General features: G+C 42.1%; 2 protein-coding genes across 14 annotated transcripts in view; both read left to right on the top strand.

The window, feature by feature from the left end:
• Positions 1–18320, top strand: part of cep44 (centrosomal protein 44) — a 37122-nt gene extending 18802 nt beyond the window's left edge. For 5 of the 10 annotated variants that reach the window (XM_079642484.1, XM_079642477.1, XM_079642478.1 and 2 more), the window contains one exon: positions 8247–8522. In XM_079642484.1, coding sequence (XP_079498610.1) covers positions 8247–8387 — 141 coding nt within the window. In that variant the 3' untranslated portion in view covers positions 8388–8522. Of the gene's footprint in view, positions 1–8226; positions 8523–14917; positions 14956–18072 lie in introns of those variants that run through there. The other 5 variants (XM_079642483.1, XM_079642479.1, XM_079642480.1 and 2 more) reach the window with 3 other exon arrangements.
• Positions 18321–19612: 1292 nt separating this feature from the next.
• The window catches only part of LOC307044716 (uncharacterized protein), a 32184-nt gene continuing 24830 nt past the window's right edge, over positions 19613–26966 (top strand). For 2 of the 4 annotated variants that reach the window (XM_079690017.1, XM_079690016.1), the window contains exon 1: positions 19613–20014. The gene's annotated coding sequence lies outside the window, so the exon portion shown is untranslated. Of the gene's footprint in view, positions 20015–20779; positions 25609–26966 lie in introns of those variants that run through there. The other 2 variants (XM_079690015.1, XM_079690014.1) reach the window with 2 other exon arrangements.

The raw sequence follows: 26966 nt of genomic DNA, 5'->3' as shown, positions 1-26966 counted from the left end.
CAGGGGTAAAGGACCTTATGCTGCTAGAACCCTATTGGGATGGGTTGTCAACGGACAATTGAGAGGAGGCAATGAGAGTGGGAGTAGCTGCCCCACAGTCAAAGCCAACCGCATATCCATTGCTCACATAGAGGAACTGCTGGTGAAGCAGTACAACCATGACTTCAATGAGAAATCAGCAGAAGACAAGCCAGAAATGTCCATAGAAGATCTTAAGTTCATGCAAATTGCCAACACTTCAGCTGAACTCAACAATGAACATTACTGCTTGAAATTGCCTTTTAGAGAAGAGGAAAATGTTGTCATGCCCAACAACCGCCATCTTGTTGAGCAAAGGGTCCTCTGCCTAAAAAGGAAATTGGAGAGAAATCCAACATTCAAAGAGGAATACACCAACTTTCTTGGTGATGTCATAAACAACGGCTATGCAGAGAGTGTGCCAGAGCATCAGGTGAAAGGAAAAGAAGGAAAGGTGTGGTACATCCCGCATCATGGGGTGTACCATCCTAAAAAGAAAACCCTGAGAGTGGTATTTGACTATGCGGCAAGCTACAAAGGTGTGTCACTCAACACTAAACTACTCCAGGGACCTGACTTGACAAATTCCTTGCTCGGAGTTCTCACAAGGTTTCGCCTAAACTCTATAGCAGTTATGGCTGACATAAAAGCTATGTATCATCAAGTCCAAGTGGCAAAACAGGATGTAGACCTTCTTCGCTTCCTATGGTGACACAGCTGCTCACTGAGTACAGAATGACTGTTCATCTGTTTGGTGCAATATCATCGTCCAGCTGTGCCAGTTTTGCCCTTCGAAAAACAGCTGAAGACCACAAAGCAGACTTCCCAGTTCATGTAACAGACACCATCAAGCAGAACTTTTATGTGGACGATTGTTTGAAATCCTTGTCTTCAGAGGCAGAAGCCATGTCTTTGGTTACAGACCTGACCACTCTATGCCAGTTGGGAGGATTCCAACTGCTGAAATGGATCAGCAACAGCAGGTCAGTGTTGGAAGCCATTGATGTGGAGAAAAGAGCCAAGGAAGTGAAAGAACTGGATTTCGACAAAGACAGCCTTCCTGTCGAAAGAACCCTGGGACTGCAGTGGTGCGTAGAAACTGACACCTTTAGGTTCAAGATGGCGGTCCAAGAAAGACCATTAACAAGAAGAGGTATCCTGTCGGTGGTGAGCTCGGTCTACGACCCCATTGGATTTTTAGCACCCTTCACCTTACCTGTCAAGATAATGCTGCAAAACCTCTGTAAGATGAGCTAGAGTTGGGATGAGCACATTCCTCAAAACTACCAGTTGCAGTGGGTGGGGTGGCTAGAAGGTCTAAGAAGACTCAGCACTTTCAGTGTGCCGAGATGTTTTAAACCCAAAGGATTTGGACAGCTCACAAGTGCCCAACTACATCATTTCTCTGACGCCAGCGAGAACGGCTATGGCACAGTTTCATACTTGAGGCTGCAGAGTGATGATGAGAAGATCCATGTAACTTTCATTCTAGGAAAGGCACAAGTTGCTCCTCTAAAGAATGTGACAATCCCAAGGATGGAACTAACAGCTGCTGTGCTGGCAGCGAGAGTTGACAGACTCCTGAAAGCAGAGTTGCAACTAGAGCTGGAAAACTCAATCTTCTGGACAGACAGCACAACAGTGTTAAAGTACATCAGGAACGAAACAAAGCGCTTTCACACCTTTGTTGCCAATAGGGTCTCTGCTATAAGAGAAGCCACAGACATCTCACAATGGAGGTACGTTGACACAAAACGGAACCCAGCTGATGAGGCCTCTCGTGGGGTGAAAGTTGAACACCTTCTCACTTGCAGCAGATGGATCCATGGCCCAGAGTTTCTTTCCAAGAGTGAAGAGGAATGGCCTCTTAACATCTTGGATTCAACTTCCATCAGCAGTGATGACCCAGAGGTTAGAGGAGAAGTTTCAGTTAATACTGTCATCCTTAATGATGCACCAAATGCAACAAATAACATCTCTGATGAAGACCCACAGAATGCAGTAAATCAACTGATAACCCACTTCTCCTCGTGGAAAAGGCTTAAGATCTCAGTTGTGTGGTTTCTCCAACTGAGAAAGACGTTGCAGTTGTTGAGTCAAAAGATAAAAGAAATGCAAGCTTCTCTGTCCAGCAGTGGACTTGACCCAACTCAACAAAAGAACAAAGAGGAAGAGGACATGAAAAGATTCAGAGCCACAATGGGTGGTCACGTCTTATTTCCTGAAGATATTGACGCGGCAGAAAGTGTCATCATTCAGTACTGCCAAATGGACAAGTTTAGTGATGAAATCACTGCTTTGAAAAAGGGAACATCTGCAGTGAAGAAAAGCATTCACATTTATAAACTTGATCCGGTGCTGAAACAAGGAATCTTGAGAGTGGGAGGTAGGCTTAGCAAAGGAGCAATGCCTGAAGACACAAAACATCAAGTCATTCTTGCTAAGGACCAACACATCACCACTCGAATCTTACGCCACATTCATGAACAGTTAGAACACCGTGGAAGAAATCACCTACTTTCCAGACTTCGTCGACAATACTGGATCACCAGAGCAAATGCTGCTGCTAGAAAGATCCTCTCTTCCTGTGTTATAGGGGGAAGCTGGGTGAACAAAAGATTGCAGATTTGCCTAAAGAAAGACTGCAATCTGATCTTCCACCATTCACAAATGTGGGCATTGACTATGTTGGGCAGTTTGAAGTGAAGAGAGGCCGCAGCCTCATCAAACGCTATGGAGTTATCTTCACCTGCATGGCCAGTCGGGCAGTCCATCTGGAAATGGCCTATTCATTGGACACCAGTTCTTGCATCAATGCAATACGCAGATTCATTTCCAGGCAAGGCCAAGTATCACACATCAAATCAGACAACGGAACCAACTTTGTTGGAGCAGAAAATGAGCTGAGAGAAGCTCTATCTCATTTGAAACATCAGAAAATTCAAAACTCACTGCTTCATTCTGGAGTGAAATGGAGTTTCAACACTCCAGCCGCATCCCATCATGGAGGAGTATGGGAAAGAGTCATTCGCATTGTCAGGAAAGTGCTGAACTCATTCTTCATCAGAAACATTTGGATGATGAAACACTCCCGTGCGAAGTGGAAGCCATATTGAATGACCGTCCCATTACAAAAACCTCAGAGGATCCAAATGATCTCGAACCCCTGACTCCAAATCACATTCTCTTGTTAAAAGGCAAACCTTCTCTACCACCCGGGCTTTTTGACAAAAATGACTCCTACTCCAAACAACGATGGAGGCAAGTTAAATTCCTTGCCAATCTCTTTTGGCACAGATGGATTCAGGAGTATGTACCACTGTTTCAAGAGAGACAACGGTGGCCAAAGGACAAGAGGAACTTTGTCACAGGAGACATTGTCATCGTAGCGGACTTTAATGCCCCTCGCGGATCCTGGCTGTTGGGCAAGGTACTGCAGACTTTTCCCGACAGACAAGGACTTGTGCGGTTGGTTAAAGTCCGGACGAAGTACAACATCCTGGAGCGACCAATCACGAAGATCTGTCTTCTATTGGAAGCTGAATAAAGACTGAAACCCAACTTCTATTATTGGGGTTACCAACCCTATTGGATTATCTATGAACAATGAACATTATGGATTGAGAATACTGATATGGACTATTCTATTTGGCTGCAATGTTTTGCATGTTGTTGAATTGTTATGTTATTATACAGTAACAATTAGGAGCCGGTGTGTTGCAGCCATTTTGATGTATTTTAATACTTGTATGAAGGTGCTGTGATACCTCTGAATTGACCTGGGCATAGACGGGGACTCAGCCAATTTCAGGGTACAGCCTACTATTTGGGGAGGACACATGTGCACAGCATTAGGGATTGGGAATCACCAGAGGGAAGCCACACAGTTTTTCAACCGTGCGTGTTTTCGCTTATTTTCTGTTTGTTTTGAGTTCATTTCGGTTTATTTCTTTATCACAGTTAGTTCTTTAGTTATCAGTTAAACTCCCGGCTCTTGTTTTGCTGTCATCATCCTGCAATCCAAATAAACATCTTAAATGCACTCAAAGAGAAGACCTGATTTGCTGTCAACACCACGCGTCTGGAAAAGCTTCACACCATATCCCTCACTGGCAAATATTTGTTGTTCGGTTGCCTTTACAGTCAGATTGCTCTGAAGATGGGAGGTGATATTCTATTAATGTTCACGTTCACACAGTCTGATTTTTGCCGGCCGTCTTTCCTGCAACGGCAGTTTTTCTGTATTTCCTTTCTCCTGTAATATGACTTGATCGCTTTAAACTCCGCACACTGAGCTCTGATTGGTCAGCAGGTGGTGCTTTCACTGAGTTGAGCTCTTAGCCTGCAACCTAACCTGCTCCGGGGCAGGTTAGCTGCACAGCATAAGTTACCATGGAGATCTAGCCTGCTAAAAAGAGAACCAGCGTCGTAGGACCGGAAACCCCGAGTTTTCCCTGAAGTTAGCCGGCTAAGCGAAAATCCTGCTTCGTAGTACAAGCCTCTGGAGTCCTGAAGGAACAAACATAATAACAGAACCCACCACACACATTTTAAAATAGAAATAAAAGCCAATTTAAAAAGGTAGGTCTTCAGTAGTTTTCTAAAAGCTTCAACAGAGACTGCAGAGCGGATGTCTATAGGGAGAGAGTACCACAGTGTTGGAGCACCACCTGAAAGGCATGGTCACCTTTTAGTTTTTAGACAAGACCGTGGGATGTAGGGATGGAGAAGGTCACATATATATCCCGGTGCATTTCCATGCAGGGCTCTATAGGTGTAGACATGACGTCAGTTTCCATTTGTACGCAGTCGATACTCGGGTGTAGCTAAGCTGTGACCCTGCTAAACCTCTTTCAGGGCGTCCACAACTGGAACAAAATGTCCTGCAGCTAAATGCTGATAAGACAGTTTAGTTCCAGTAACCCAAAATTCGATTCACAGGTAGCAAATAAGCTTGACTCAGACAAGATACGTCTCAGGATAGTTTGTTTGACAGGTATCTGATACCTTTTTGTTTAAGTAAAGATACTTAAACAAAAAGGTATCAGATACAAACACATATTTTCTCAGGTCAAAAACAATGTTACTCTGGCTTCTGGCTCCTTCTCACGCACACAATCACCAGCAGCTGCCGTCGGCTATAACGTCTCGTAATCACGTACAGCTGCGGTCATCTATGCCGTCAATTTCACACGGCTGGTTCAAATAAATGATATGATACCACTAATAACAAAGGATTATAATATTCAAATATATCAACTATTAGTGGTGCACGATAATTATCGGCCCGATAATTATTGGTCCGATATTAGGAATTATGATGTCATCCCGATAAACCCGATAAAAGTATTAATAGCCCCGATAATATACAAAATACTGCGGTGTGGGTGGATTGGGATGAGGGGCGCTTGTTTTTCACTCGGCTCCTCCCGTTTTGCCAGTACTGTGGTATTTGTGGTTTAGGAAGAGGGGAGTTTTTCACAAATCCAGCGCTCCCTAACTCATGCCTGGCTGTGACGTAAATGATGTGCGGCCGTGAAGCCAGGACAGTAAACAAACATGTCGTCGGTAGTATGGGACTATTTCAAAGTTTCAGAGTTAGATAGTTTGCTTGCTATTTGTATTAACAAATGCAATGCAGAAGTTCCACGAGGAGGGAAAAAGGCAACGAGCTATAATACTTCCAACCTGAAACATCGCCATCGCTACGATGGTCTGTTAAAAGCGTACGAAGACGCCTGCGCTGCTAAACTAGCGGCGAATCCAAAGCCAGCTGCAAAGGCACCGGGGCTTTTACCTATCGACGAAGCTTTTGAAACTGTTCTTGGCTTTGTTTTGTTCATAGTAGTAATGCTCATGTCATTTGCTCACTACTAGTCTTTTTTTTACCAACAGGTGTGTAAAACTACAGGTATATTTCATATATATATATATATATATATATATATATATATACACACAGTGGGGCAAAAAAGTATTTAGTCAGCCACCAATTGTGCAAGTTCTCCCACTTAAAAAGATGAGAGAGGCCTATAATTTTCTTCCTAGGTATACCTCAACTATGAGAGACAAAATGAGAAAAAAAAATCCAGAAAATGACTGTCTGATTTTTAAAGAATTTATTTGCAAATTATGGTGGAAAATAAGTATTTGGTCACCTACATACAAACAAGATTTCTGGCTCTCACAGACCTGTAACTTCTTCTTTAAGAGCCTCCTCTGTCTTCCACTTGTTAACTGTATTAATGGCACCTGTTTGAACTCGTTATCAGTATAAAAGACATCTGTCCACAACCTCAAACAGTCACACTCCAAACTCCACTATGGCCAAGACCAAAGAGCTTTCAAAGGACACCAGAAACAAAATTGTAGACCTGCACCAGGCTCGGAAGACTGAATCTGCAATAGGTAAGCAGCTTGGTGTGAAGAAATCAACTGTGGGAGCAATTATTAGAAAATGGAAGACATACAAGACCACTGATAATCTCCCTCGATCTGGGGCTCCACGCAAGATCTCACCCCGTGGGATCAAAATGATCACAAGAACGGTGAGCAAAAATCCCAGAACCACACGGGGGGACCTAGTCAATGACCTGCAGAGAGCTGGGACCAATGTAATAAAGGCTACCATCAGTAACACACTACGCAGCCAGGGACTCAAATCCTGCAGTGCCAGACGTGTCCCCCTGCTTAAGCCAGTACATGTCCAGGCCCGTCTGAAGTTTGCTAGAGAGCATTTAGATGATCCAGAAGAGGATTGGGAGAATGTCATATGGTCAGATGAAACCAAAATAGAACTTTTTGGTAAAAACTCAACTAGACGTGTTTGGAGGAGAAATAATGCCGATTTGCATCCAAAGAACGCCATACCTACTGTGAAACATGGGGGTGGAAACATCATGCTTTGGGGCTGTTTTTCTGCAAAGGGACCAGGATGACTGATCCGTGTAAAGGAAAGAATGAATGGGGCCATGTATCGTGAGATTTTGAGTGACAACCTCCTTCCATCAGCAAGGGCATTGAAGATGAAACGTGGCTGGGTCTTTCAGCATGACAATGATCCCAAACACACCGCCCGGAAAACGAAGGAGTGGCTTCGTAAGAAGCATTTCAAGGTCCTGGATTGGCCTAGCCATTCTCCAGTTCTCAAACCCATAGAAAATCTTTGGAGGGAGTTGAAAGTCTGTGTTGCCCAGTGACAGCCCCAAAACATCACTGCTCTAAAGGAGATCTGCATGGAGGAATGGGCCAAAATACCAGAAACAGTGTGTGAAAACCTTGTGAAGACTTACAGAAAACATTTGACCTCTGTCATTGCCAACAAAGGGTATATAACAAAGTATTGAGATGAACTTTTGTTATTGACCAAATACTTATTTTCCACCATCATTTGGAAATTAATTCTTTAAAAATCAGACAATGTGATTTTCTGGATTTTCTTTTCTCATTTTGTCTCTCATAGTTGAGGTGTACCTAGGATGAAAATTACAGGCCTCTCTCATCTTTTTAAGTGGGAGAACTTGCACAATTGGTAGCTGACTAAATACTTCTTTGCCCCACTGTATATATTATATTATCGGTTATCGGTATCGGTCTTGAGAAGCAGGAAGTTATCGGTATCGGTTTCAAAAAACCAATATCGTGCATCCCTATCAGCTATACATTTTAACATATGGCTCCTACATTTCCGGCCCCTAATTGGCTAGGCGGGGAGCATACCAATTACTAAAATACACTTAAATAGGACCATATAATCTAAACATAATTAAGCAACTGTAAGGACTTATATTCTTTTACTGGAAGTCCGTTTTTGTTTTTTTTTATACTTCAGTACAGTAGCACTGTATGTCCAGAAGATAGATTGCTCCAGCTGAACCTGGAGCTCTCTTTTTAGCATCTTGTCGACCTTGACAGCGACGACTGCTGCTGTCAACTCCATTCTCCGGATGGTGATGTGTTTCAGTGGAGCGACTCTGAACTTTCCGATCGGCAAGGAAACCTTTATTTTGCCTTTGTTTGCAAGATGTAGGTAGCCATTCAATATGCATCGAAGCTGGCATTGGAAAAGTGGTGGAGCTGTGCCATCTTCAGGGGTTCAAACCCTGCCGGTTTGACTTATCTCTGCACATAAACTTTGACAGCTGCTCAAGGTCGGCCAGCTACTTAATCCATTTCTGGGCCTGCCCACTGTCTATCTTTTCATCCCAGCCTCTCTTTTCCCTACAAAGGTCTCTCAGAAGGAGCTTCGCTGGCAGTACCAATGGGGCCAGGAACCCGAGGGGGTCGTAGGTGGAGCTAACGATGGACAGGATTCCTCGTCTTGTAGCTGGTTTGTCCTGTGGTTGAACTTTGAACCTGAAGGTGTCTGATTCAGTGCATCACTGAGTACCAAGGGCTCTTTCCATAGGAAGCTGCTTATGGTTCAGGTCAAGATCTTTGACTTCCGTTGTGCTGTCTTCTTTAGGGATGGACGACAGGACGGCCCTACTGTTGCTGACATACTTTGTTTGCCCGAAACCTCCACTGTTACACAGATGTCTAAGGCCCTTGGCCAAAGCAACAGCATGATCTTCTGAATCCACAGACTTTAAACAGTCATCCACATAAAAGTTTCTGAGAACCGTTTCCACCACCTCGGGTGTTGTTTGGCCTCCTCCATCTTCTGCTGTTCTTCTTAGTGCATATGATGCACAGCTGGGAGACGATGTAGCGCCGAACAGGTGCACTGTCATTCGGTAGTCTTCCATCGGTTTGTTCAGATTACCATCCTGCCACCATAGGAAACGCAGAAGATCAGCATCTTGGTCAGGGACTTTGACCTGGTAGAACATCGCCTCAATGTCGGCCATCAAAGCAATAGGCTCTTCTCTGAACCTCAAAAGGACACCAACAAGGGAGTTTGTGAGGTCAGGTCCTTGTAGCAGCTGATTGTTATGTGAGGTTCCTTGATATGTGGAGGTGCAGTCGAACACCACTCTTATCTTGTTTTTCTTTGGGTGGTAGAGACCGTGATGAGGTATGTACCACACACGTCCATCCTCTCGGCTTAACTGTTCTATGGGAACTTGGACAGCGTAGCCTTTTCCAATTATACCCGCCATGAAGTCCTTGTAATCTTTGTACAGGTCCGGGTTTTTGCTGAGCTTTCTTTGGAGACTTGCAGCACGTTGCTCTGCCATGCAGCGGTTGTTTGGCATTTTGGCTGTCTCGTTTCGCAGTGGTAAGCCAATGCAGTAGTGCCCATCCCTTAACTCTGCAGATTTTACCACTGACTGCATGAACTGATGATCCTCCTGGGACATCTCTTCTTTGTCTTCACAGCTGAGTTCTGAGAAGTCTGTGTTATTGATCAACAGTTCCTCTATGTTAGCTATGGAGATGTGGTTGGCTGTAATGTGGCTCACAACTCCATCCGCTGCCTTGCTGCCATCATCTGTCCTTTTCGGCCCATTCACTACCCCTCCAAGGGCGGTCTTAACTGCATAGGGCCCGTCTCCGATGCTGTTTATCACCTGCCATGGCTCCAAAGCTTTAGGGGTGTTGGTTCCTATAAGCATGGTGACTTCTCCTTTTTATCTTCATTATTTTCACCTCTTTCAGATATGGCCACTTCTTTAGGTCTTCCTGCAGGGGGATGTTTCCTTTCTTGACCGGTATATCTTTACATGTAAAAACCTTAGGGAGTTCAATGTACTGACCTTCTTCAAGTCCACACACTTCCAGGTCCGACAAGATACAACTTTGGTCTGGCTTCTTCTGACCCATAGTTCGGAGTAGGATCGTAGTTTTCTTGCCTCGAACGTTCAACTGTGTCTTCAGTGATTCAGTGCAGAAATTCGCTGTACTTCCTGGGTCCATGAAGGCATATGTCTCCACAACCTTCTCACTTTTACTGGACTTGACTTTTACCGGTACTATAGCCAGAACACATTCTCCGGCCCCAGTGTATCCACATGTTTCCTGCGTCAGTGACACGAGACCATTTGAGATGTTCTCATCTGGCTTTCTAAATGTAGCACTGTCCTTATCAACATGCAGAATTCCTGGGTTTCTTAGGGAGCAGACTTGACAGGTCATCCTTTTATTGTAGTTTCTGCTAAGGTGTCCCTGTGTAAGACATCCAAAACAGAGGCCTTTAGCTTTCAGAAACTCAATCCTGTCTTTCGGTTGTTGCTCTTTGATGATTCTGCAGGAATCGAGTGTGTGGTCTCTATGGCAAAACAAACAGGGTTTTTGAAAGGCATTGACAGGATTTGCGGCTGAGGGGCTGTACTTTAAGTTTGAGGGCGTTGTTTTCTCGTCACTCATTGGAGCGACAGCTGTGGCAAAACTGCTTCCCCTTTGCCAGCCAGACTTCCAAGCTTTAGAGTCTGTGGCCGTTGCTTTTACTTTTCCCTCCGTAGTTGTCCTAGTATCATGCATGCTTCCAAAAAGGGGGTCGTTAGCCATTTGTGATTGTATGTATATATATATGTCACTAGGTCTGTAAACCTTGCTCTTCGTCCCTTTTTCTCTTGAACCTCGAAAGCAGCACTCCTCCATCTTTCTTTCACTTTGTATGGGAGCTTTGAGGCGACGACTCTCATGTTAGTTGGGTTGTTCATTTCGTCCATATACTCTATGTCCTCCACTCCATGGCATTACGGCACGTAATCAGGCAAAGGGCATAGGTATTCAGAGCTTTTCCGTCTTCAGACCTGATCTGTGGCCACTTTAGAGCTTTATCCATATAGGCGGTAGCAATTTTAAGTTCATCACCATAATGTTTCTGGAGTAGAGCCCTGGCTTCTTCGTAGCCTCTCTGTGGTGCCATGTGCTCACAACTGCGGATGAGCTCTTGAAGTTCCCCTCCGGTGAACTGTTCCAAGTAGTACAATTTATCGCTGCTGCTCTCTGCCTTGCTGTCGATGACATGGTTGAAGGCTCTTATAAAGGACTTGTAGGTGAGCGGGTCTCCCTTGAAAACAGGCAAGTCTCGTTTAGGAAGATAAGATTATGCTGCCTTACCAGCATCTCTGTAATCTGACTTTGACGCTGCATCACATCATAGCTGTCCCTCTCCTCCCCTCTACGGTGACCTTCTCTGGGGCCTGATCCGTGTGCTGCATCAGAAACTCCATCCTGCGTGTCCATCCACATGCTTGACTCTGTTGGGCGTGGCATGACAGTTCTTTTAGAAGGTGTACTGAGGCAAGTTTCTCACCATATTTAGCTGGTTTTGAAGCAGTTCTGGATCCGGTGCCAGATGTCTCTGACTTGCCATGACGTTGGCTGCGTTTGAGGTAGCTGCTCATGGTCTTCATACCCGTCAAGCACCTTTTAGCTTTGCATCACATTCAGCTACAGCTGCATCCATCTCTAATTGTTCTCTTTGAGCTTTGAGCTGCTGGAGCTGCTTTGCTTGCTGCTTTGCTTGCTGCTGTATTAGAGAGGATTCTTCTATCTCAAGAGCCTGCTTCTTCTTTAAGGATGCTGCTCGAGCTAGCAGTACTGCCTTTTCAGCCTCCGCCCTCCTGCGAGCAGAAGAAACAGTAGACGAAGCCACTGTATGTTTACTGGCTCTGGAGGCGCTGTCTTCAGGCCTGGTATAATCTACTTCAGACGAGCAGGCTTCCTCTTCATGGTCCTCTTTTGTGCCTTCGCGTACTCCTTTAATCCATTTTTCAGTTATGCCTACAAACTGTTCAATGTTTGCTGACTTGGGATTAAACCACTGTTGCTGGTCTTCAGACGCCTCCTCTTCAGGTAAGAGAGTTACAAATTCCTTGTTAATGTAATTAAACTCTCCATATAATTTAGCAAAGTCATTCAGGATTTCTTCTTCCACTTTATCCACATTGCTATCATTTTCTTTAAGACGTTTCAGCTCATTAACCTTCTTGGTGAGCCGGCCCACCTTCGCTCTCCTTAATCCATTTAGCCTGTGGAGCCTCTCCTCTTTGGCCTTTTCCGTAGGCTTTGGTTCCCTCTTCTGGCTCCTTTCGGTTAGTTCTTCCATTGCTCTTTCAAATTAGACTTACTACAGTGCTTAAACTCAACTAAAGGTGTCCAACAATAAACGCTTCGTTTTTATAGAAAATGTATCTTTCTTACAGAACAACTTAGTTCAATGTTTTTTACAAACGAAAAGCAAAAGGTAATCAGCTGGTAGTTGGAATCAGCTGATCCATTCAGACTCCCTCTTCTGTGGAGAGTAGCGATCTCCCATCCGTCTTCAAACATTAACATAACATGAATTAATTGTTCCTCGGATGTCCCACTTAATGCGCCGATCTCCGTGTGTGGAAGAGCAGTCTTTATCTTCTCCTTCCATGCGACGCCGTCACTGGAATCCCTCCTTCATAGCTCGGCTTCTCCAGAGCTTAGTTTTTGACAAATGTAGTTCCAGTAACCCAAAATTCGATTCACAGGTAGCAAATAAGCTTGACTCGGAAAAGATACGTCTCAGGATAGTTTGTTTGACTCTTTACTTAAACAAAAAGGTATAAAATACAAACACATATTTTCTCAGGTCAAAAACGATGTTGCTCTGGCTTCTGGCTCCTTCTCACACACACAATCACCAGCAGCTGCGGTCGGCTATAACGTCTCGTAATCACGTACAGCTGCGGTCGTCTATGCCGTCAATTTCACACGGCTGGTTCAAATAAATGATATAATAGCACTAATAACAAAGGATTATAATCAGTGTTTCTGCCAGACCAGGGCTGAGAGGCCGTCCACCCCGAGAGCGGGTTTTTTTATTTTTATTTTTGACTTGAGCCGTCCCATATACTGTCTTTTTACGTTAGTGAGCCGGATCATTTGGCTCGGCTCTCTTAAAGCGCCGGCTGTTTCGGCTCCCAAAAGGCTCTTCATGTTACAACAGTTAACCACGGAGCCTCAGTTTCGCCGCTGCGAGGCTCTGGTGCTCGCTCACGCGCGTGCTCCACTAAAACCCCCCCGCTCATCACGTCCAAATCGCGCACGCTCCCGTAGGCCTGTCGCGATAATCGATAAATTGACTTATCGTACGATAAATAAAAATGGACTTGATAACTTTTCTGAGCTCGATAAATTGCCGTTTACATGCGTGTTTGTTTAGATAAGGATGTGACCAGCATTTTAGCTAGGAGCGCTGTGGCTGCCAGACGAGCTGTGGCTGCCGTCCATGCGCGCTGTGAGGGGCGGGGCTGACACACAGCCAGGTCAGTACACTCTGTGTGCACGTACAGCAGCGTAGCAGCCAAATTAATAATATAGCGACAAGCGGGAGACAACCTGTGACTTACTCGCAGGGAATTTAAAGTGAAATGGAATTGGTTACAAAACCTACACATCTCGATTCTCCGGTGTGGCAGTATTTTGGATTCAAGCCAAATCAACGAGGCCAACCTACGGACTTGAATGAGCCGGGCGGTGTGTCGCATTTCTTTAAAAAAGGTAGCGACAAAAGCAAGCAATACCACGCATTTTAAACTACACCTAAAACACAACCACTCCATTCCGTTTTCCCAGCTGGTAGCAAACACGGCAGCTGGAGATGGAGAGCCCCCACCTTCCAGACAGTTTACAATCAAAGATGCATTTGCCCGGCAATGCAAACATGTTGGTGTTCCTTGCTCGAAAACTTCGAAAAACAGATTTGGATATAGCCTGTTGAGGCATCTGGGTCTTTGTATGGACAGTGGACTGTACACATGACTGTTGTTTTAAGGAGATTTTTTTTGCTTGTGAGACAATGTGTGCTCATATTGATTTATTTATATATATATTTATATTTATTTATCTATCCATCTATATAGAGATGGATAGATAGATGGATTGAGAGCTCTGTTTTCCAGCCTGAGTCTATTTAATTTATTGTTTTGGTTGTGTGTGATTTAATTAATTTATTATAATTTAATTAATTTATTATAATTTAATTAATTCGTTTTATTTATTATATATCATTTATATATTTTTATATTATTTCACATTTCATTTGCAATGTTGAATGTTCAATAAAAAGTTCTGTTTGAAAGGATGTACTAGAATTATTATGATATATTATCAGTATGTCAGTGGTCTAAAATGGTCTTACAATGGTGCCGACAATATTATCGTTTATCGCAATAATTTCCAGGAACATTTATCGTCCAACAAAATTATTTATCGTGACAGGCCTACGCTCCCGTAGCAGGCACCTTTGATGTTGGGGAAACAATCTTCAATACTCCGAAAATAATCCCACCAGACTCCTTTGCCCCTCCAAGAGTGGGATGTCCTTGTCCTTTTTCCTTTTCGTCATTTCAAGTGATAAAAACCTCTCGATCTTCTCTCGAATTATTAATATTTTTGGACGCCCTCGGCTCGCGTTCAGGGCGTCCCGAGCTGTATAAGAGCATCAAATGACGGCAAGACGGCCCCCTGGCGGAAACACTGATTATAATATTCAAATATATCAACTATACATTTTATCATATGGCTCCTACACAGAGAAAATGATTATAGGTCAGGAAGATGAAGCTGAATCTAGTTGTCATTCTTTTACCAAAACCTCAGCTTAGACAAACATGCCAAATGTTTCAATCCTGCATTCATCACCTCAGAAACATTTAAAAGATTCAAAAGATCTAACATTTCTTAGTACCAAAAATGTGGAAAGTGTAATCCATACCTTCATCACCAGTCAGTTGGACTACTGTTATTCTTATTTTATTTGACTCAAACACAAACCTATACATCGTAAAACCAGAGAAACTCATAATGCTGCAGTGGAGCTGTATATATCCCGAAGCCCCTCCCCGCAGTCTGAGATCCTCTGGAAGTGTGTGGCTTGTCTTTAGTTAGGCCATTCCACGCTGCTGCAGTAAATCTCTTCACTTCAATATTTGTTGCAAGTAACAACGTTTTTGGTCTGTTCTGTTTCTTTATCCAGGGGGACATCAAGGACAGACTGGATAGGATCACAAACATGTAAGTTCTTTATTATAGTTTTTTTATATTAAGCCTTTAGTTTCTATGAAGATCATTGTGAGCCTCTCCGCTCACACAGAGTTCAAAGAGGGAAGGAAAGAGCAGGGTTTGGGTTGAACACAGGCGTTTATTAGCACCGAAACCAAGTACACAACACGGATCTCAAAACGTTGCCCGTGTGGGAACCTTCACAGGTCCTTTGGCGACCTTTCAGGATCCCGCCTACTGCAAGACCGACCAGATATTCTACAAAATAATATTTAAAAACATTAGAAAAAATAATTATTTTTTTTAATATATTTTTTTAGCTATTTATTTAGTTATATTTTTCATTAATTTTACCAAAATAGCTTGATTTAATTGTTTTTAAAATAACATTTCCAAATAAATAAATCCTTCGAATCTGCCTATTCAGTTTCTGTTGGAATGTGAATGGTTAAATGAAAGAAGCTCGTCTCTGCGAGTTACTGTGAAGAGAGGAGCTGTTAACTAACTGAACGAGAGAGTAATGTCAAATGACAGTACAATTGACCAATCATATCTTCAATTGACCAACCATATCTTCCTTCTAAATGGGTGGGTGTTATTATCGCAGACTTTATGACAAGTTCTGCCCGCTGTGAAACTTTTCTTGTTTCCATAGCAATATAACAACTTCCTGTCAACAGCGTTAACTCGCCTTCAGAATAAAAGCATGCCAAATTACACTTAAGACATACAACTGCAACGAAAGTAACAAACACAATGCAATATCCTTTTCAATTTCAAAGAACACAAATAGGGTTATTTACAGGTGTTGTTTTGTGTGGTAGAGGGTCGCTTTCATTGATGCGTTTTGCACCCCGGGCCGTTGTTTTGATATTCCGCTGAAGTATACACAAGTTATTGAGCCGTTTCCGCTCTACATCCTGAACTCCTCCCTTCGATGCAATGCACTTCCGTTTTGGCGGACTGGGTTTGTTTTGCTAGCTAGCTCCGTTGTGCCGACAAAGCACTGATATCGCAGAGACAAAGAGGATATAACAATTACAACATGAAGAAAAGTGGTTCGGGAACTACGTGTGCGGTAGTTGGTTGCAATCACTCGAGAAAGCACCTGAACGAGTGGTTAGATAGAGAGTGCTACGACCACAAACCAGCACCCAGCACCCAGCCATGTTGTTCATTAAATACAGATAAACACAACAAATACTGCATGCATTGTATTTTTTAATATTATATATGAATATTTTCATAGTGATGTAATTGTGTGGGCTGCTTTTATATTTTAATGTGTAATACCTGTTAGGATTAAACATGTGATCTTTCTTGTTGAAGCCATTTCTTTAGTTTCCTCTCAACAATTAATTCATTCAGTGTTATTTATGTACAGTATGAGCTTAATATGAATGATGAACTGTGTTAAAAGAAATTGTAGCACTCTAAGGAACATATGAAATGCAATAATGCAATAACAGTGCAATAATGAAATGAAATTACATCAAACTTTATTTTCACTCAAACAGTACAGGCACATATGATATATTGCACAGCATAAAGAGATCATGTAAATTGTGCATTATGTAAACAACAGACAACTGTTGGCTCCTGTGGGCATGACCTAAATAAGGCAGTTTATTTTGGTTTTAAAATGCTGAGATATTTACTGCAGAACTGTAACCTTCCCTCAACAAAATCGTCAACAATTTTCGGGAGCATGTGGGCAAAGTAGAATGTGCGCAGCCTTATGATATGCCTTCAGACTGTCCATTGCTTTTCCATCTATTGCCATGGATTGAACGAAGTAGGAGCAAATTTTGCTGTACGTTATGCTGGGCCACGTCGTCATGTTATCCTCCCAGTTTTGCACTGAATTCGGGTGGGGGAGAGTAACGCCATCTCCAGTCAAAGAAGTAGAATCGTGTTCCCAAGCTAGCATCACTGTTAGCATCGAAATCGCTGTGTTTACACCAGTGCCCGTCTGACTGTTTACACCGGTTTACACCGACAGACGCTGTGCAAAAGACTTCCGGCGGAAATGAAGTGCATTTGTGTAGGGTTATGGCGCTACCCGTGGTTTGGCGCGTAAACTTGTCTATATGCTGTGACGTAATAACTCGAGGGAAGGGTTGGGGTTCAGAGGGCCTAGGTATAAAAGTCACGGCTCGCCACTGTTGTAAAGCAATACATGATTGTCACTAAAAGCCTTGTCTCTACATTACAATAAAAAATTAAAAATTATTGATTAATTAATTTGAATAGCAATTCAAGTTAGTAGCTATTAAAGGGATAAAAAGACGGAAATGTATCATTCTTTCTTTAATAGAAATGTTTCTTCTGCCCGTAAAGTGTCCAAACCAAGCTTTTCTGGATAAGCGCATTTTTAAAACATAGTCATTGTCCATGCCGGTTTCAGTTGGATTATTTGTCAGTTGCTCCGATCAGATCGGTCTCCTCCATTTTGTAGATCATTTACGACTTTTGAATCCAGATAAACACATCGGCAAAATCCGGTTTACTTTGAGCATGTGTTTTAAACAGTTTAATCCCTTTGTGAATTGTTTCCACTTCCGCGCGGTCCTTTAATTTCTTCATACAGCGGGAATCCAAATGAATTAATCCTGAGTCCAACAACCATCAAAGTCACTCCAATAGTGCTCCTTAATTACGCTTTCATCCTCTTTTAACAAAATACTTCACATTCATCTAGTTTGTGACAGTAGTTGTAGCATTTTTGAGACTTTTGAACTTGAATTACGTGTGTGTGTGTGTGTGTGTGTGTGTGTGTGTGTGTGTGTGTGTGTGTGTGTGTGTGTGTGTGTGTGTGTGTGTGTGTGTGTGTGTGTGTGTGTGTGTGTGTGTGTGTGTGTGTGTGTGTGTGTGTGTGTGTGTGTGTGTGTGTGTGTGTGTGTGTGTGTGTGTGTGTGTGTGTGTGTGTGTGTGACTTCCAACAGGAGTCATTTGGGGGGGCTCTTGGGAAAAAAGGTTGGGAACCACTGTTATAGAGGATGTGTTGCTGCAGATATATTAAGAATGATTAAAAAAAATATGAAATATAAAAATGTGTTCAACTTGTCAATTCAAATATAATTGGGACTAAATTAATGTAATGATTTGTTTGTCTGTTTGACCTTTTAGGCTGAAGAGCACCTCCAGTCTGCTGAAGATCACTGAGTCCTCCAGTTAGTTTGTGTTGAAACATTATCTGACATGTTCCTTATTAAACGGAATGATCACCGTTTTGTCAGCTTGATCTGTAGCTTCTATAAGCCTCTTGTACTTCTGAAAAGCTCTGAGTGAGGAAGAAATACGGTCACTAAAGTGAAAGTGAAAGAGCCCTGGCTGCAAGGACCGGCCCTTCACAAATAAATGCTCTATTTCTCAAACTGCAGTGGCTTGGTTGAATTTCTTTTCATTTACAGAAGTTTTGTTTAAAGATCCAGATTGAGAGAGCAATACCTTCATGTTCGCTGTCATGACGACATTACTGAAATGCAGTGTTGGATAAGTTACTTCCAAAATGTAATACAGTACATATTACTTATATCTTTTTTTAAGTAATAAGTCACATTACCATATTACTGTCTCTGAAATGTAATGAGTTACACTACTTTTATTTTTACTTCTGAGTTAATTTCACGAAAATAACCGCAAAAGAATGGCTAGGTATTTTAAATGTTAAAATGTAGTTTAGTGCAGCTCATTAGTGCTAGTGGAGCAAGATCAGGTACTGCGGACCGCATAAAGCTTAGCAGACTCTTCGCGCTAACGAAGGATCCCTTCTAGACAGGGTTGGGAGGGTTACTTTGTAAATGTAATCAGTTACTGAATACTGAATACATGCTCTGAAAGTAATCAGAATACAGTTACGTGTCTTAAAAATGCAACGTATTCAGATTACTTTTTAAATACTTTTGGAATACTTTCTTTTTCCATAACAGAGGGGTATGTTTTGGTGCACAGGAGACACTTGTTTTACTGTTTTAATGGCTTATCAAGAACTCAAACACAACATCTTGGTGTCATTCTGGACAGCTCTCTCATCTGCACCCCACATAAAAAACATCACCCGGACTGCATTCTTTGTACTGTCTTAAAACCTTTCCTTGGAATATGTTATGAATTGTAAGGTGTCCTTGGGTGCTTTGAAAGGCGCCCCTAAATAGAATGAATTATAATTATTATTTATTATCTGAAACGATGTAATAACTTTTTTTTTAAATTCCAGTCACTTGCCCCATGCATTCAGCAGCAGCAGGCCTTTCACTTTGATTTGATCCCGTTATGAAATGTCATCATTTCGACAATAAATAAATGCTACATAAACGTTATCTTGCACATTTTATCCAACCATCTCCGTTTCTAACTTTCAATATATTTTAAAAGAGATCTCTCTCTCTCATCTGCGTGCGGGGGCGGGGCCTCACAGACACGCTGCATCTCTCTCTCGCTCACAGACATGCTGCAGCGCTGTGCAGTGTGCACACAGTTCTGCCGGTAATGAATATTACATTTTGTGAGGAAACTTTTCCACCAATAATTCCAATAAGTATTCCAAAATGTATTCACTTCAGGTTTATGAAAGTAACTGTAATCAGATTACTCGTTTTTCAAATGTAACGCCAGCTGAATAAAGTTAGCCTACTTGATTTTTGTATTCTGATTACGTAATGCCGTTACAACCCAACCCTGCTTCTAGGCTACTGTCCCGCAGCTCCTGCCTCTCTGTTGGACTCTAGAGGTTTCTCAATACTCTAATTTCCCCTCTTCGACTCCTGTCCTCGACTCCTATCCTCGATACTTAGTCCAGCCCACATGAGACGCGAGCGGAGGACTGAGGAGAGAGGAGGGGAAGCAGCAGGCGGTTAGAGAAATGAGAACTCCTCTCCTCTGAGCGGTCATTTTAAAGAGACGTCCATTAATGATGACAGGAGGCACAGCAGGGTTATGGCTAGAAAGGATCCGTCTTGTGTAAAACTCTCGCGAGAGTTTGGCTGAATGTCACGTGGCTGAATGTTTACGTTTGGCAGGCAGCCCTTCAGTTACGATCGTTAACATCAGTTGGCCACAGCAAATGATGGTGAGAAGCTAAACTATCTATTAATTATGTCAATGACAGGGAGTGTGATTGTTGAAATAGGGTGTTAGCGGTCTTGTTGGTGTTCAAAGAAGAATGACAACACTGTAGATCACCAACACTATGGTTTATTTTTTATTCACAGGCAAGTCAACGCTGTCGCAGTACAAGTCCCAAGATAGCTCCTGGTGCAATAAAATGTTCCCTAGCAGTGTTTTCTATTATGTCTGATGTTTCTCTATTAATATTGCTGCTGCATTAATGTGTATGTTGCATCATGTTACTGCTGTAGATGTGTTTCCGAGCCGCTCCGATTACAACGAGAGTTACAACGAGAACCTGACGTCATATTTACACTAGACGGATCCTTTCTAGCCATAACCGCACAGGCAGCCCTCTGTCTGATGGACAGATGTGTTCATGACGACTTATATATTTACTTTTAATTAATTGACAGTGCGAGATAATGAGACAATAACAGGCTATAGATGCGGACATATAAACACACATATATTTATATAAATATATACAATTTCAGAATCAAACAAGTAATTATTATGAGAGCACTCTCATAATAACGTAACACAATCAGAGACTGGATATATATATATATATATATATATATATATATATATATATATATATATATATATATATATATATATATATATATATCCCCCCTATGGTCGCTGAAATGGGGAATTGAAATTACGGGCCAAAAGTTGTATTTACAAGTATTAAAAGTAAGCATAGGACACCAAACCAACTGGGACCCGTCTGTCCGCCGCATCTACGCATTGTACAACACACACACCTACACACTGTAGGCCTACCACACACACCTACAGCTCCTAAAGCACAATCAGGCTACAGCCGTTGTGTATTTTATTATGTGAAGCACTAAATGGTCTTCGAAAAATATCGACTCTTTGTTTGTAGATATCTACTTAACTACAGCATACAAATACAGATTAATATGGGCCTGTTATACTGAGTGATATATATTTTACACACTGCTCTGCTTTCTGCACGGACCTCACAGCTGTTCTCACTGTAAACATCGCGTAGCCGTTCAAGCGGTTGCTAAAATCATATCCAGGGGATGCATGCAGAGCTGTCATTGGCTGAGATAAGTCCGGCCGTGCGTAACGCTTCCACCGTTCCCGGAAATGCATCCGTGGAGGACCCATCAGTGGCCGTTTCTCTATCGCGAGGATACTGGCTTGGTAGTCGCATACTTCCAAGTCACTTCCTTCAGAAACGAAGCAAGTATACTTCCAAGCCACGGCTTCGGAAAACAAAGAAGAATGGAACAGGCTAACAAGTGTGCCACTATCTTTAACGGTTTCCACATGAACTGTACCGAAAATAAATACCTCACGATGTCTATCTAGTTATGAACTTGCTCTACTTTCACCGAACACATTTTTGGTGATAACAAATGCAACAAAGTAACATATTTACCAACACATGTTCTACGCCACTACATACTTACATTTAAATGTGTGCTGCTGCGTCGGTTCAGCCATTCTCCGCAAGGGTTTTTGAAATTGGTCCGTGCGCAAAGCATTGTGGGGATTTGAAGGACGCGAAGTCTACCCATGTGCAGCCTCGAAATTACCCCCAAACCAAGGACGTGGCGGAATTCCAAGTATCAGTGATGCAAATTAGTCGCTTTTCAGCGCCTCCCGCTTTTTTAACGCTGATTTGGGTGACTTCATTAATACGTGGAGAAACAAAGAGTTTTTTCGTTTTGGCGGGGGGGGGGGGGGGTCCGTTAGTCCGTCTGACTGATGGACGGACGGACAACTTCTCACTTCAAAAAAGAAGAAGAAATCTAGATCGCAAAATAATTAAACAAGCGAGTGCCTGTTTTTCCTGGCCAAGGACAGGTTCATTGAACACAACACGAGCGTAACGTTTCTTCACCATAGGTCTTCACGTGGTTATGTCTCGTCTGAAAGGAGTAACGGAGAGCATCGGAACCCCGCTCCAGCTCTTCAAATATTGCAGTACCCATAAGGAGCCGTACAAATGCTGCAGTGTTTGCGAGGCTGTGTCTTTAGTTGTGAGCCCAGTGGCGATCTGTTGTTATTAGCATCTGGTTAGCTAGCTATGCTAACAAATTTAAAGAGCTTTTCTACAACCAGGTGGAAGAGAGCTCTCTCCTGAGAGGCTCAAATAACCTCAGCTCAGTGAGGTTAAGGCACACCTTGATATGATCATTATAGTTATTAATGAGACATTAGAGACTAAATTATTAACAGGTATAACATACTATATCCTCCTGGGACCCGAGGAAAAAAAGTGTCTTCCAATTTCCTTTTTTGTGTGATTTCCTACCTATTTAGGGTTAAAAAAACATCTTGCAATCTAGACTTTTTTTATTTTATTTTATTTTAAAATGTTACAGTATGTCCACTGTAGAGGACGTCGGGTCCATATTAGTTTGAAAAGACAGCCAAAATTAACAGATAGACTATGTAACGTATTATGGTTATAGAGTGATATTAATACAATAATACATTCACCTTTATTTAAAACATGAATAAGTAAATGATCTGAACATTGCTGTTTATTTGGTCACTCAAAAACTAGTTTGGTTTTTGGTGAATCTTTCCAGATCTTCAAAGACTTTGTAGTCAATGTAGTGGGAAAAGTACCTCATTGACTCCAGTCGGCACGGGCTGTAGGGTCATCTTGACTAGTTGTATGGATGTGGTCTCCATTTGACCAAGCTCATAGAAACAAAGCTGGCATTCCTGAGGCAATTCTCATCTTTCATGGCTCCACTTAAAATAAAAACAACAATAAGACATACGTGCTACTCTTGGCCCACAGAGGGCCATGTCTTTCCAGCTCTTCCCTATCTGTGTCTCTGTCTGTATCTGTGCGCTCATGGAGCCTCCTGAATCTTTCCCCCCCTTCTTCTTGACCCTCTTCTATCCCAGGTGTGAAATCATCATCTCTCTCATCATCTGAGAGCTCAAAATCTTAATCCCCCTGAACTACTGTATCTGGTACAGAAAATGTCTGCTTCAGTTCCGTCTCCTGCAACAATATTGAGTCATTAAGTCCATGAGGATGGTCCTGACGTCCACTAGAATGGACATTTATAAAAGGGCTGTTATTTGAAAACTTGAATTATTGAATTGCTTTCAGAACTAATTATATAGTTCCTCACATGTTAATAAACAAGAACATAATGATTTTCATGGTAAAAATTACAATTATTCAACAATATTTGACTTCTCCTCCTGCTTCTATAACATTTTGTTTTTGGTATGCCAGCCATTTTGGATGAAAAGAAAGAGGAACTTCCCAGCATGCAATTTTAACCAATGATATCACTGGAAAGACCAGGATGTCCTCTGTCCAGTACATCAGGGATTGATCGAGTAGCTCAAAAGAGTCAAAGGAGATGCATGTTAACAAAATGTCCACTACAGTGGACATTTTCAATGGGCTGGGTCCCAGGAGGATATGACAGTAAAAAAAAAAAAAGTTGTTAAAAATAACAAGAATAGAGTTTGAAAGGGGAGTGATTTGTAAAATATCCCAAAAGAAAAATCTGCTTACAGTTCTATTTCATATGGGTGTTGAGAGATGTATCCATAGATCTCCTCATGTTGCTCTCAAAGTGCATCAGATTGATGCTTTTAACTTCAATATTTAAAAAAAAATCTTCCTGGACCCCCCGAGAGGAGGTTAGGTCCCCCCCACTTAAATCAGGTTCACATGGATAGGATACTAAATACATTTGCACACATCTTGTGTCCATATCTTTCTGTTTTGGTGGTCATGCCACAACCGTGCACGTGTATGCATGCATGCATGCGTCATACATGAGTCATGGTGAGATATCTGGATTAAGAGGTTGCTTTTTCTTTGCACAGCATGAAAGAAAGGCCAAATTAATGGGCTGTGATTTTAGTTTTTTTAAGCAGAGGTTTAGTTCAATAATTTGTACGGCCCTCGGAGGATGTTGTACAAATTGAAAGGAAAAAGGTTCCCCACCCCTGCTGTAAATAATAATAAAAACCCTTGATTTATAACTTAACATCTCTGTCTCCTATTGATCTGAGTAAATTATAAAGAACAGCCAGTTAATTAAAGGATTATAGCGCAGACCATTGTCAGATGGTATATTAAGGTGTTTTTTTTCTGCTTCGAATAGTTCTCTCTTTTTTCACCATACCTGTGTTTGCATCACTGAAGTATGCTGGAGATTGGAACAGCTCTTCGGCGACACTCGATGAGGTAGTATCCTTGAAATATTGGCTTGGAAGCCAGTTTCCTCGCGATTGAGAAACGGCCCGTGTCTGAATTCAGGGGCTGGACCCTTCGGAGTACGCAGCCTACGCGGTCCACGGAGGACCCAGCCCACGTAGACCGGTTAGGCTGGACCGAGCTGCCAACGAAATGAGACGGTCTAGCCTACGGAGTGCTTCGTATTTACGTCACGTGATACGCGCTGTTCGGTTGCGTTGCTCCAGCAGCCTGCTAGCAAATTAGCTTACAAGCTAACTGAAAAGGATCCAGAAACTTTACTTTTACATTTTTTGGAGATCACTGTCGGCGATGAAATAAAGAGAACCATGGCCAGGTAAATAATGTGAAGCTGTTCCTTTATCCCCCAGTAATGTTAAATTAGTAAGTTAACAAATTAATTAAATATAGCTGATGTAATTTAATCATATTATTTCATATTTAAAATAAGTCTTAATTTTTTTGTATCAATAAAACAATATGTTTTTTAAATGAACAAAAGCATGTTGTATAGATTGATTGTTAACAATATTAGTGTTATAATCTTAATAGCTGTGATTATAACAGTTTATATTCTCCTTCTTCCCCTAAACCTGCCCAGATGATGTCCCACTGACACCAGGTCAGCACCTCCAGGTCCAGCAGCACCGTTACCCCCCGCTCTGCTGAAATACACAATTAAAAAATGTCTATGACCTATTTTTTGTATTAATAAAATTAAACTGAAGACAGTTGAATGACCAAGAGATATCCTATTATTCCACTGCTTATGTACACATGTTGGAAATAATGGTTATAAAACCTCAGTAAATGAAATTAACAATGTGTTTAACAATTACTATTTAATATTGCATTTTCATCTAATCACAAAGTAGAGGTAAGAATATATCCATCCTCTCTCTGCAGTTTCATGTGTTCTATTATTATTATAACTTTCATCATTGAGACAGAGGATATCAATCATGTACTTTAACATCACCAGCAGTAACACAAATATCAGCAAAAGTGTGTTTATCAAGTTGTTTTGTATTATATGTGCAGCAAGTATATAGAAGCAGCTGTTTGGGGAATCAGACAGACTCAAGCTATAATCGTTGAATATCTATTAAAAGAAAAGACACATACAAAATCAAATTCTGAAACTAAGACACAAGTCTGTAGGACGGCAGTAAGCAGAGGTCTGGGTGGAGGATGTTCCTGATCGGCGTTTTGCTTTCTTCAGCACCACGGGAGGGGTCCAGGTGGATGGCAGCCCTGTCTTGATGATCCGCTGGGGTTAGGGGTCCTTCTCCAACAGATCCATTTCTCCAGCACCTCGGGGGGTCCAGGTGGGTGGCAGCTCTGTCCAGATGATCCGCTGTGCACTTTTCAGATTAGGGGTCCTTCCCCAGCAGTCACACTTGCATCCCTTTGACAGCACGGCACAAACTAACATCAATCTAAAGGATGCTGTCTATTTGTGATTGTCTTACTATTATTATGGGATTATGATAAATTAAATACACTTTAACCTAAATAAAACATGATCAAATCTGGTGGAAATATTGAAAATAGGCTTTTCTTTTGCCGTACCTCAAAGCAGCATGAGCTGAATACAAAGGTTGTAATGTTGTCCCAAAGTTTAATAAACAGTGCAACATGTCAGAGAAATAAATAAAGCTAACAGCAGCTACACGTCAGGGTAGCATTTGATAAATCCCACCGTACTGTAGGCTAAACCGGTCTAAATGTTTTCACTTTGGTCTATTTATGTAATATAAAGTATAACTTATATATAACAGAGCCAAGATCTCTGTATGACTTTAGTAAACTTCTGAATTGAATAAAAAATAAGTGTAAACAACAGTGCAGTACGTCCAGCTAGCTAGTTAGCGTCACATATGTATCCGTATTATTTAACGAAAATGTACGTTTTAATGCCCCTTGGGTTTGAGGTGTGTGACGTTAGTTAATTTAAAGTAAGTTAAAACTCACATTTATTAGTGATTCCTCCGCTCGCTGCTGATTTTAAATCCGCTCTGCTGGGGGGGCCGGAAGCCATTTAATTTGAAAAAAAACTCCCTCTTCCCTGCACGCATTGCACCCTGGGATATGGTAGGCCGCGGAGTGTACATCAGATGTATCCTTCAAATTGGGGAAAAGTAGGCTGCATTCGTATGCCGCATTCGGAGGAGTCTCTTCTTTTTTTTGAATTGGGACAGCCTTCTTTCGGCGGAAGTGACGTAAGCGGTCTACGAATGCACCATTCGAAGTATGCAACCCCTGAATTGAGACACGGCGACTGTCTCCTCGGTTAGAGCTCCTCCAGAGAGCCTCCTCGATGCTCAATGCTCGGTCCTCGATGTGCATTTAGAGAAATTAGATGTCCTTCAACATGGCGCGCTGAAATCCATTTCCGGGTCACAACCGGAGGACCGAGGAGTCGAGGAGGGGAAATTAGAGTATTGAGAAACCTCTTCTGTCGCAGCAGGGCTACTGCTGTGTTGCGGAGCGCATTAACCAGACTCTTCACAACGAAGGGTCAATTCTTCTTCAAGGCAGGGAATATTTCGCAGTACGCACTCTCTACTGACTCGCAGCTGCTGCCTCTCTGTTGGACTCCGGTACTGCACCTTACTAACAAGACGTTAGTAAAAAAAATGGGTGGGAGGCGAACGCAGTAACCACTCCGCCAACGCCACAGTTA

Source organism: Notothenia rossii (assembly GCF_949606895.1).
Source record: "Notothenia rossii genome assembly, chromosome: 1".
In the NCBI taxonomy this organism is placed as follows: Eukaryota; Metazoa; Chordata; class Actinopteri; order Perciformes; family Nototheniidae; genus Notothenia; species Notothenia rossii.
This window is presented reverse-complemented; position numbering and strand designations above follow the sequence as displayed.